Source organism: Dipodomys ordii, unplaced genomic scaffold, assembly GCF_000151885.1.
Source record: "Dipodomys ordii isolate 6190 unplaced genomic scaffold, Dord_2.0 Scaffold194, whole genome shotgun sequence".
Classification (NCBI taxonomy): Eukaryota; Metazoa; Chordata; class Mammalia; order Rodentia; family Heteromyidae; genus Dipodomys; species Dipodomys ordii.
Genome location: NW_012267410.1, coordinates 1,458,980 through 1,472,353, shown reverse-complemented (window position 1 = coordinate 1,472,353; position 13,374 = coordinate 1,458,980). Strand labels below are relative to the sequence as shown.

The following is a 13,374-nucleotide window of genomic DNA, read 5'->3' as shown; positions in this document are numbered from 1 at the left end:
CAATAACTAGTATATGTCTGAGTCAAGCAGAAAGGGTCAGTTAAGTTGATGTTAGGGAAATGAACCCTAAGATATGTATTCAAATGTTTTTTTTTTCTTTCGTGTGATTGTTTCTAACACATTTATAAGATTATTTCTTTGTTGCTTTGTATGTACCTCCCCCACAGTATAATCCCTGCTTTCACTGTATTTGATGTTATAATTTGTGGAGGGGAAGGGGAAAAACAAATCATTTAAATAGGGATACAATTGGACCCATTGCAACAATGAGATGTACAAGTCCTTATGTCGAAAACAAACTTTACAACTTTGGTGGGGGCGGGGTAAGAGGGTTGGGTGGTGGGGGGAGGATGGCATGGGAAGGGGAAACAAAGGAGGAGGCTATAATGCTTGATAAGAAATGTACTCATTATCTTGCCCATGTAATTGTACAGTATTTTCACAATTAAAAAAAGAAAGACATTTGACTGCTTTAAACTCATAGGCTATGTGACCCTATAGTCTGGGGGTGCCACACCAAGGATGTGTCCCTTTCTCCTAAGTCTTCACTTGACTGCATATGCATAGCCCTCCATATGTGTCAACTGTCACAGCTCATCATCACTGACCAATCATTACCAAACAGGGATGTTTATAGTATTTAAAGAAGAGTATCACTCACAGGTATTTTGGGCTTTGATGTGTTAAAAATGCTAGGAGTTTAACTTGTTTTGTATGTAAACTTTTGTGTAGGCCTCGATTTACAACAACTTTTTTTTTTTTTTTGGTCCGGTTGTGGGGCCTGAACTCTGGGCCTGGGCGCTGTCCCTCAGCTCTTCAGCTCAAGGCTAGCACTCTACCACTTGAACCACAGCGTCACTTCCGGCTTTTTTCTTTTTGTTTATGTGGTGCTGAGGAATCGAACCCAGGGCCTCATGCATGCAAGGCAAGCGCGCTACCACTGAGCCACCTTCCCAGCCCACAACAACTTTCTTAAAGGGACTTTATACTTTGTTTCTGGACTCCTAAGGTCTGAGCACTGTTATAAAAAAGATAGCTGTTTTTGTTTTTGTTTTTCTTTAGAGACAGTAGCCTAATAGATCACTGTTTAATTTCAATTTTTTTATTTGTATTTTTTGTTAGATATTAAGACTAGTACATACCACGGTTGTAACAACAAAGAAAAATGTTCCAGCCATGAGACATGAAATGTATACAGAGGAATTTATTAGAAAGCAGATTGAAGAGTTCAACATAGGAAAGAGACATTTAGCCAACATGATGGGAGAAGATCCAGAAACTTTTACCCAAGAGGATATTGATGTAAGTACAGTGAACTCTACTGGAAAAGTAATTGCTCTAAAATTGTAGATATTGAAAGTATTCTTCAGCATAAACCCTTTCGTTCTATATAAATTTTAATCAGGTTCAAACAGAGATGCCACTCTGCTTGAAGCAACACAAAGTATGTTGAGTTTTATATTTGAACCAGAAGTAGATACTTTTTATCAACTTAAATATGTACTTGAATTTTCAAAATGAGGGGATAGATATTTCAAGTGATTTGAAAGTTACAGTCAGGATTTCATTCCCATTTCTCTCATGAATTAATATATTCCTAATAATATTGGCCAAAAATAGTTGTTTTTTTTCTTGTGACAATAGGAACAATGGAACTCGGTGCCTGGGTACTGCTCCTTAGCTTTTTTTGCTCAAAGCTGGGGCTCTACCATTTGGGTCACAGCTCCACTTCTGGCTTTTTGCCTCTGAACCATGAAATCCTCAGATCTCTGCCTCCTAAGTAGACATGAGCCACATGGGCCCAGCTAAAAAAATTAACTTTTTTTTTTTTTGTTGGTTGTGGGGCTTGAACTCAGGGCTTGGGCACTGTCCCTGAGCTCTTTTGTCCAAGGCCAGCACTCTACCACTTTGAGCCACAATTCCACTTCTGGTTTTTGAGTTTTTAATTGGAGATGAGAGTCTCACAGGGACTTTTCTGCCAAGGCTGGCTTTAAACCACAATCCTTAGATCTCAGCCTCCTGAATAGGTAGGATTACAGAAAAAATTACTTTTTATCTCACCCTTTCTCTCTGCATTTGTGTCCCCTCCTTTTTTCCTCTCTCTCAGTAAGTTTTTTAAAAAATTGGTCTGAAACATAGATTTATTTCAAGTAGTAAGAAAATTAGTGGCTCTTCTCAAAAGTACTTTGTTTTTACTGGATATCCCAGAGTAAGTAACAGGAATTTAAGAGTAACAACTTTGAAGCTTTTCTGATTTTTTTTTAATTAACATTTAATGTCCTATGGTATTTGGTATTTCACTGAAGAATAGCATCTTCCTACAGTATAATTTAACATTTTATGTCTTTTTTTTTTTTTGCCAATCCTGGGGCTTGAACTCAGGGGCTGGGGGCTTTCCCGGAGCTTCTTTGTGCTCAAGGCTAGTGCTCTACCACTTGAGCCTAAGCATGACTTCTGGCTTTTTCTGAGTCATTTTTATTGGAGATAAGAGTCTCATGGACTTTCCTGCCCAGGCTGGCTTCAAACCATGATCCTTATATCTCATTCTTCTGGGTAGCTAGGATTATAGGCATGAGCCACTGGTGCCTGACTCATTTTATGTCATTTTTAAAATCTTTTGCTTGGTATGCTTGCTTGCCAGAGTTTTGGCTGGTGGTGCACCCTTCTGCAGAAGTAAATTTTACCTTGCTGGGGCAATTCTTTATTTTCATGTTCATTGTTGTGACTCCAGTGGTTTTTGGAGAGCATATTTATTTATAACAATGGTACCATGAAAGCAGAATTCTTAGATTTCAACAAGCCCAATAGGTTTGTTGATCCCTTCCATCATAGCAAAAAGACTCCATCTATGAAGCAAGAATGTGCTCGAACCAATAAATAGCAACTCTTACTGTTGCCTTGAGCTTGGTATTTTCCACATCTAAGGCAGATCTAAATCTGATATACCCCCAAAGCCAAAATATTCAAGAACCAACACAATGCCACAAGTGGGAAATTTCATACCAGGGAAAGGCATCCGTATGACCCAGGCTGGCATTTATTGGCCAAGAATATACTGAAGGAAAATCACACAGAAGCATTAACAATGAGAGGAGAGTTTACACAGAATAGGTCTGAGACCAGGACTCAAACGTGGTATCTGCCTCCTTCAGTCATTTACTAGTGCTCTACCAATTGAGCTACACCTCCAACCCAATGTCTTTAAAGTGAATGTCTTTAAAACCTACCAAAGCAGTGGGAAGACTATGAAAATAAGAGAGGATTTACATGCTCTGCTGAATTTATACATCATCCATGAAAACCAAAGCAAACTATCCCTCCAAACAAAATAAACTTTGTTCTGATGAAAAGAATTATTCACTAAGTTTAAAGTAACCATTTGGGGCAGGTGAGATTATCACAATATGTACGCTAAGAAAAAAAATTCCAGATAATTTCCTTTATTTGCAGTGAGTTCAAACAAATATTAAAGTAAAAAATTCAGATCATTTAAACAAGCAGACAATTAAGGGTATCAAAACAATCATGAACCATGGAATAGAAGGTACCTGAAAATATAAATAATTCATTTTTGTTGTTTTTCTTTTTTTCTATATTATGTGTCAAAATTTTACCTTTGCATGTCAGATGGCTTTCTTTCAAATGCTTCTGCTTCATAATTTCCTCAGTTTCTACTTTCTCATTTTTTGTGTATGTTTATAAAACAACTGAAGAATAAGAGACACATGTTTCTCTTTAACTATCCTTAATTAAACTTTCAGTCAATAGGAAAAAAAGTGCTATGCTTTGCTCAATAATAGGAATACATTCTTACAACTGTATCATTAACTGGTTTTGTCATTTGTGAACATCATAGCATACACTTAAACTAGAAGGGTTGGCAACATCACTATCCAGTGTAAGTTTATAGGGCCACTGTAATATATGGGGTTTGTCATTGACTGCAAAATCATTATATACCATGTAGCTGTGCAGTTATTTCTTAGTATTGATGGGAAATTGGTTATAGGACCCCATGCCATAAAATGGTGAAGCACTTACATGGACCCTGTACGCATTCTCCTAAATACTTTAAATATTCTCTAGGTTATGTATAAAAGCTTGTGTAATATAAATGTTATTTGTATAGATAGTATAAAGATTATTCCATTAAAAAAAGACAAAAGACTTACATGTCTTTGGTATACAAAGAGAAAAGTTTTAAGATTTTAAACTTTGAACTTAATTACCTTTCTTCATTTGGCCTCCTTTCACAAATCACAGACATCCCGTATTATTCAGATTATTTATATAATGTTCAGCTCAGCTGCATATCTTAAAAAATGTGCCATTCAAGAAAAATGGAAGAAAAATAACTAGTGTCTATAGACAACAAAAACAACAACAAAAATGCATAAGTTTTTTTTAAGAACCCAAGAGTAAAAACAAGCAATAAATCTTCTTCTTCCTCATTTTTCACTATGTTCCCTTTAAAAGATTGATAGTGAGCCTGTTGTCATGTATAGTTATACTACAGAGTTTTCTTTTCCAAGTAGAAGCACATCCTGCTTCCTTATGTCTTGTTTCCCAAAACAACATCTTTTATTATTTCCTTTACTTTTTTTTCCTAAGTAACTGAGAAAATGCACATGCCATTTAAGATGTTCAAATTATTGGTTTTTAGTGTTCAGAGTTGTGTAGTCAGATAAATACAACCTACTTTGGACTGTGCATATCATTCCAAAATAAACTTCCTACCCTTTAGCCCTCATTCTCCCCTTCTTCCATTCCCCAGCTCTAGCCATCTACTTCCTATCTCCTTCTGTAGATTTCCCTTTTCTGGACATTTCATATACATAGACTCAATTAGGGGTTTTTTTTTTTTGCCTTTTTTTTTTTTACTTAGCATGTTTCCAGTATTTATTCACATTGTAGCATGTATTGATATTTCATTCCTTTTACTAAGTAATTTTTGTATTGAATTGACACCATTTTAATCATCAGATGGTGGCATTTGTATCATTTCCATTTTTGTTATTATAAATAATACTGCTGTGAACACACATGCTATGAACACTGTGTTTGTGTAGGGCATGTTTTTAACCGCTCAGATGTATACTTAAGATTTGACCTCACATTTTTTCTAAGAGTTTTATACTATTAGCTCTTCTAATTAGGTCATTGATTCATTTTGAGGTAATTTTTTAATATGATATGAGGACGGGTCTGGCTTATTCTTCATATGTGAATATTCAGTTGTCCCAATATCATTAGTTTAAAGGACAGTTATTTTTCCCTTGGAATCCTTTTGTCTCTCTTACCAACATTCAGTTGAGTATAAATGTGAAAAACTTACCATTTCAGTTCCTTTGTATTATATGACAGTACTCTGTACTATGGATTTCTATATGAAATTTTAAGGTTGGCTTGTCACTTTCTACAAAGTGGCACCTAGGATTTTTGATAGGGACAGTGCTAAATCTCTAGATCAATTTTGAGGATACTGCCATTTTAAATTTTCTATATCTATGAACCTATATGTTTCTTTCTGTTTAGATTTTTAGTTTCTTTTAGTGATGTTTTCTAGTTTTCAATATAAGTATGCCACTTCTTTCATTAAATTGATTGGTTAGCTTAATTTTTTTGGGGGGGGTCGGTCGTGGGGCTTGAACTCTGGGCTTGGGCACTGTCCCTCAGCTCTACAGCTCAGCTCAAGGCTAGCACTCTACTGCTTGAGCCACTGCACACTTCCGGTTTTCTGAGTGGTTTATTGGAGATAAGAGTTTCATGGACTTTCATGCCCAGGCTGGCTTTGAACCACGATCCTCAGATCTCAGCCTCCTATGTAGCTAGGATTACAGGCGTTAGCCACTGGCACCCGGCTAATTTTTTAAAATCCTACTTTAGATCATTCTCACACTGGTAGCCACCAGTATCAGTCTATTGAAAGTTTATTCCTTTCCCAATAAACTTTCCTGTTAATCAATTTGTGTCTTGCCTTAATTCTTCTCATGTGATTGTAAGGATCAATTTTGATTAGCTGCGTTGAATTTCTAGAAGCATATTTTGGTGCTATTACTTGGATGAAATATTTTGGGTCTACTGAAAGGAAATCCATTGTCTCCTCTTCCTGTTTGAGGTTGAGGTGAATGAAATTATGCTGTCTACCTCTGTGTTTCAGACACTTTCCTCTTACATGGCATCTCCTACTTTCTTGTTTCTACCTCATGTGACTAGGATACTTTTCTTGTCTTTGACCTGGATTCTTGTATGTGGCTCAGATGAAATATGTTTAAGATTTGATCCTCCTCTAGGGCATTTGATCCTTCTCTAGAGCATCCCTATGGGATGGCCCTTAAAAGTACTTTGTCAAACTGAGATAACTTTTCAAACTTAATGGATCCAAGGCTAAACTCTGAGATAAAGATGATGAGCCAGGCACTCCTTCAAAACAGAATGACCTATGATATCCTAACTATACAATACAAGGTGACATGTGTGTCCTGTTTAAGACTAACTATTATGTGTTTATGTTCCAGGCAATTAAGCCAGTATAACTAAGCCCTGATCAATACAGTGTCTGACTCTGCTATAAACTTGGAAATCTCCTATCCTCATGATCCATGCACATGCATGGCTTCTTAAATAAATAGATGGTTATGATCTCCAAAGGATGTGTCCACTTATACAAGCTCCCTATTTTCACTAATAGTAAAAATTTAAAATTCTGCTATAGGTAAAACTGTTTTCTTATAGAATTCTTCACTGATTTATAGATCTATATATATAATATAAATATTGCATGTTGATATTAAATGTACAACTTTGCTGAACTCATTTACTAAGTTCCATAGTTTTTTAGTGTATTCCTTAGGATTTCTGTTATGTGTCACCCACAGTACAACACTAGGAATACATATTCTGTCACTTAGAATACTTTTACTTCTTTGTTTCCAAACTGGTTGGCTTTTACTTCTTTTCCTTACCTAATTTACCTGGCTAGAACTTCTAGCAATGTTGAATGGAAAGTGACAGCAGACTTTCTTGGCTTATTCCTGACCTTAGGGGGAAATTTGTAATTCTTTCACAATAAAGTATAATGTTATAGTACTGATCTGATGTCTAGCTATAGTTTTGTGGATTTTTTTGGTAGATGCCTTTTATCAAGTTCAGGATGTTTTTTAACTTTTCAGCTGAACTTTTCTGCTGTTAGTAGATTGAATATTGTCAAGTACTCTTTCTGCATGTTTTATGATCATTTTTCCTTTTGTTCTACTAATACGATGTTAATTTTCAGATGTCAAGCCAACTTTATGTTCATGAGAGAAATTGCACTTTATTTATGTATATATGTATTTATTTATTTAAACAAGGACTCTATGTACCCAGGACAGCTGTAACTATACAGGCTGGCCTCAAATTCAAAATCCTCACAGTTTTGGGATTGTAGACATGTGCTACTATATCTGCTTAATTTGTAATTTTTTTAAGTTAATGTCTTTGCTTTTGGTAGCAGAATAATATTGTCATTGTAAAATGAATTGGCTAGTGTTCACATGTTGGAAAATTTTATGAATATGTTATTAATTCTTTAACATTTTCAGTTTAAGTTTCTTAGTAAAACTGTCTGACCTTGCAAATTCTTTGTGGATAGTTTACGTTTTTGTTTTAGCTTTTAACTTTTTTATTATTTACTATTTGCTTTTTAATAGCATTTAATTGCACAAATATGGTCACAAATGATCATATGACACCCTCTGTATACTCTTATCACCTCCCTTTTTAAAACAATTTTAATACGTTTCTCTTCCTACTTTCCCATATTTGTGTTATATACTTTAGTCTGTCACCCTCTCCTTAAACTTTCTATCCTCCTATTTGTTTCCTGCCCTACACTTTCTGCCCTTTTTATTTATGTCATTAAAATTTTTTTCCAGGTTCCATGTATGAGAGAAAACTTTCACTATTTGCCTTTATAACTCTGACTTATTTTGTTTAATCATTTATCTCCAGTTGCATACATTGTCATACATAATTTCATTCTTCTTTATGGTTGCATAATAAGCAATTGTGGATACATTTTCTTTAGCCATTTGTCAATTGTTAAGCACCAGTTTGTGCTACCAGTAATGGCCCCCTAAATTTGTTGGAAAGTGAAGAGGGCATATAGTACTGACTTCTGGGCTGGAGGAGGAGCACTGGAGATCAAGCACTCCACTTTCCCATTTTCTAGGGTTCAGACCCTGTCCAGCATTAACTGCGTATGGGAGAGAAAGGTAGTATCATGATATGGGGGACCTTAGAACTGCTCTCATTGTCTGTGTTACACTCAGACACTATGGCATGGTGTTCTTGGGCTTGCTAAGCCATGATTAGTTCTTGATTCCAAAGCAATTGATCCCTTCTCAAGGAGGGCCCTACCTGTAATACACAAAGAGTGACAAATGTCTTGCTGTCCAAAGCCACAGGGGAGAAATCACTATCACACCAAATCCCCAGACTGGATTTAACGTTTTCAGGCAGTGTGGTTCCATCTCTTTGCTGCTTTGTTACCTTGTAATTGTAGCTCTGTCATTTCTCTCCCAGGGAGCTGTAGTTGGAGTTGAAAACTTTTTTTTCTCTGTTGCCTTCCCATTTCTTTGTGCTTTCCAGCTGTCCTGTTGCCTGTTTTGTGATTCTGAGGCTCTTCTCTTACTGTCTTCAAAATAGTCTCTTTTGTTAACCTGACTCTTCTCATTCAGGGAGTCAAACAGAGGGAGCTTCTAATCCCCACTGTTTTGCCCAACCCTCCTTTTACTGTTTTCTGTCAAAACCCAGCCCTGAGCTCCTCAGGGCCTGTGTGTGTCCATGAGTTAACAGTTCTCCAAAGCCGGTCCTTCACCACCACCAACCTACCAACTCCTTTTTTTTTTTTTCTTTTTTTTTTTTAATGGGGTTTCAAATCGAGTTCTTGTACTCTCACTTGGCTTTTTTTTGCTCATTGCTGATATTCTGACACTTGAGTTACACCTCTAGTTCTGGCTTTTGGGCTGGTTAATTGGCGAAAAAAGTCCTCAAGATTTGTACACTCAGGTTGGCTTTGAATTGTGATCTTCAGATTTCAGCCTTACTGTGAGCTACTGATGCCTCGCTTAAGTAGCTCTCCATTTTGGATGTACCCGGGGTATAATCAACCTATTGAAAGGAACAGAGTCAAATTTCTATCTGAAGGAATAAATATTTTTACACAATATTAAAAATGAATTCTTTTGTTTGGAGTGGCTAGTTTGTTGCTCATGTGTTTATTGAATATTAGTTTTAAGATCTTAAAATTATTTTCTGAGGGTTTAATTTATGCAGAGTAGACATGATCTAGAATTCAGTTGCCTAGTTAAAAGTCTAGACCTACTATAATTTTGCCATTATATTCAGATCAAACCACTGATTTTTTTCTGTATTTTAGAAACTTGATTTTTGCATACTACTCAGTTGCTAAAATAATGAGAGCCCAAGTGATTTATGAAATATATTCATTGCAAAATTGTTTTAAGATTTGAAACAATTTTCCTATATACTAAAATCTCTTCAAATGTCTTGTTATAGTGTCTACAGTATCCACATTATCCTTTTAATATTACTTTGAAAAATCTGAAAGGATACTGTAAATATAGATCATATAGAACCTTATTATTAAATTAATATTGTTTTTAATAAATCCATTGCAGTTGAAGTGCCATAGAAAGATGTAGAACCTGGGATTAGAAGATTCCTTTTAGTGTCACAAGCATGGCGTTGAGCAGGTCACAGCTCTCTGCCACTTGATTTTCTCCCCTCTGATATAATAGTATCTGCTTGCCTACCTCAGGATGAGTTAGCAGTAGGAGATGAATACAATGTGTTACTGTGCTTATCACTATCAGCAATAATAAGCACAGTCTACCATAACCAGAATCATTCCCTATCTGTTATTGCCTTTGTCACACAAATCTTTCATGCCTCCTGAGGCTGAATGCTGGGAGAATCACCAGCACCGCTGTTGAGTACATTGATTTACCGTTGATCAGCTTAAAGGGGAGATTGCCTTTCCTGTGGGGTGATATGCCTCACCTTGCTTGGAATCTAAAAGCCCATATGGAAGTGAGTGCGCCATTTTCCTTGACACTGGTGACATAATTCTGCCACGCTAGACTTTGCTGCAAGTGATTGATCAGCTTCACTGGGTCTCACATTTTATATCAATTAACTCTTTTGGCATTTTATTAATTTTAATGGATTCCCTCGGCATCTGAGGAGATGTAAAAGCCAAAGGACAGTAACAACCGGCACTTCCCGAAGCGTTACAATTACATACCCATTATACTTCCCTGCTCATTTGTTTTTGCAACTATTCTTTTTATAAGAATTTTGACTATATCTGTGAACTAGGAGAGGCAGTGCAGGTGACAAGTCTTATTTAGATTTCCATGCTGAAAAAAAAATACACTTCATTACTTCCAAAGACAAAAACCATTTATCCAAAATAATAAAAATACATTTTAACCTCTCTTTGCAGTTACCTATTTGGAAGTTATAATGTTTTATTGTAAAATGTTTGACTTTAGCAGATAAATTAAAATTAAGCAGAGTAACTCTTACTTAGTACAATTAGGAAATTAGATATTTCAAAGAAGTGAATTTTTCAGGTATAAGAAAGGTGTTTTTAATTATGATTAGTAATAAGACTTCTACCATATATTAAAAGGCTGTATGTCTGTGAAATGCTAACAGGGAACCTAGTATATAGCATTATAATTAATGTTCATAAAAACCTCTGGAGGTAGGCATCTTTTTTAAATTGTTAAGAATACCAAGGAAATAGAAGATACCTCTTTATCCAAAGACTGTGTTCCGTTTTCCAAGGTTAATCTTTTGAGAAACATTTTCTAAAATAAACTTCTCTCTCCTGTCTTTCCTTAGTATGGTGAATATATTTTAACTAAAAGTACCTTAAGATTTTTGTTCTCACTGTGGTTGTTAAACCCTGGCCATGGCTGGTAGTACACATTTGTGCCTGTACTGAATGGACCATGGATGCTTGAATACTGATTCTTGTCATCTTTTACTGTCAAGAAGTCTTGTGTGGTGTGTCTGTCTTTAATCGCTCTCACCTGCCTGCCAGCCTTCTGGTATAACTAAACTTGTTAGACATGTGAATTAAAACTAAGAGCCCTTGGACTCCAGGCAAAATCCATGAATTTATGCCAGCTATTGTAGCTCTTCATAAGTGTTTTTTTTTTTTTTATTGGTTTCAGGGTTTACAACTTTATTTCAGAGAACTGAATTTGAATCGAAGTCTGGCCTCACTTTGTATACCATACCTAATTTATGCATGAATTTGTGCAAAATATTTCTTTAATGAGGAGTTTGGAAGAGCATAGAGAGTCTTAGTAAAAATAAAAATGAAATGTTATGGATAACATTTCTGAGTAAAAATAATTCTTTTTTATTACTGGTATTTATTTTACTACTGGTACTTATTTACAATATTTGGAAAGCTTATTATTATTAAAAATGCAGGATCTGGAATTTTAAAAAATTATCTTGCTATATTAAATGCTTAGTCTTTTATTAAATTTATATGAAAACTATTTTTAGTTTGTATAATAAAAATTAACAAAAGTTATTGGCAGGTATTTTTTCTGATTCAGAATAATAGTTTAGTGTTGCCTAATTCCTTCAGTTATATTGAAAATAATTTACTCATTGCTCTTATCCAGTAAACTACTCTAATGCTACTGATAACTGTCAGAAGGTCTATCAGATAAAAAGCAGGTATTCTTAACAATTAATAGTGTATGAACTGTTTCAGGAAAAGTAGTTTGAAAGTATGAAATCTTTTGAAAATAGATCTTAATGCTAAGGTTCAGGAGTTCTGTTCCACAGCTTTTCACAGGTTACTGCTAAATGTTGATGAGTATGTAAAAGCTATTTTGGGTTCTATCAGTATTGTTAGAGTAATTTGCCAGATGTGACATTGAGCTGTGTGGGCTTTGTCATACAGTGGAAAGGAGTAGCAAGAGTCTGTGTGTCTGAAAGCTGTGAAGAACTAATTCCCAGAGTGTGTTGATTATCACATGCAGAGCAGGATCAGTTTTCCCCCTTGACCCCACAGCCAGGTGAATAGTGCAGTGAGGCTTGTGGAACATTATGGATGTTGGATCACATTGCTATGTTACAACAGTCATGGGTACTAATGATGGCCAATCAATCTGCTCTTTTGTTTTGTTGCAATTTTAAATTTTTCGTTGTTGTTATTTGGCTATTGTGGGGCTTGAACTCTGGGCCTGGGGACTGTCCCTGAGCTTTTTATGTTCAAGGGTAGTGCTCTACCACTTTGAGCCATGGTAATACTTTCAGTTTTCTGGTGGTTAATTGGAGGTAAGAGTTTCATGGACTTTTCTGCATGGGTTGTCTTTGAACCCTAATCGTCTTATCTCAGCCTGCTTAGTAGATAGGATTACAGATATGAGCCACCAGCTCCTGGTGAGAGTAAATCCTTAGTGTACCAAAAAAGTTCTTTTACTTAGAATCATGCTCTTGACACAGAAAGTTGAAGACCACTGATACTTACATCTTCCTTTTTGAATTAAGCATATAGTCATTATAAATTTTAGGTTGGAGACACATTTCTTTTAAATATATGAGTACAGAGTTGCACTTGTGCTTACTAATGTCTTTATTTGGGAATTAAAAGTTAAGTTCTACATTACTATAGAATTTCAGGAAAAAAGCCAGCAAATTGATATATAACACTGCTGAGATCTACCAATTACTTTTTAATTGGTATTATAGACCTCATTCTGAAACCAGAGTGTTTTATTCTCCTCAGTGTGAATATGCTGTGTGAAGTTTCTCTAATTGATTTGCTGTGCCCATTCCATTTGATGTATCATTTTTCACAATATTTCATAATTTGTGCTCACTTCTAATGAACAGAGTCGTTAGGACAGGCATGTCTAAGTACAACTGACAGCTAACATTAGGTGCCAGATGCAGTTTATAAAGCTATGTAGAACTGTAGAGAACAGTTTAAATAAATTAGCACCTGTACATTAGTCTCACTTGCTGGTAATTTATAAGCGAATCAGTAGAGATGACATTTAGGTAAGTCATTGATCAAGTTAACAGCTGCAAGCCCACTGCCCAGCTGGGATACCTAATTAATAGAGATTGCAGTCCTGACCCAGTGCTTCTCCTGGGTTGAGCCTACAATCTTATTATATTTTGTCTTATGCCTAAGAATATAGTCAAATACTTTGCCTTCATTTTAGGAACTATGGAATTACCAGTATTTGGATTAAAACCTAAAATTTATTTTTAACATTATTTTTTAATAGTGAGATTAACTATCTGAACCTTAAATTATAACACTTTAGT

General features: G+C 35.5%; 1 protein-coding gene across 1 annotated transcript in view; it reads left to right on the top strand.

The window, feature by feature from the left end:
• Positions 1 to 13,374, top strand: part of Mrps9 (mitochondrial ribosomal protein S9) — a 71,640-nt gene that overhangs the window by 19,909 nt on the left and 38,357 nt on the right. The window contains exon 2 of the mRNA XM_013034712.1: positions 1,123 to 1,302. Within this exon, the coding sequence (XP_012890166.1) occupies positions 1,123 to 1,302 (180 nt within the window). The remainder of the gene's footprint in view (positions 1 to 1,122; positions 1,303 to 13,374) is intronic.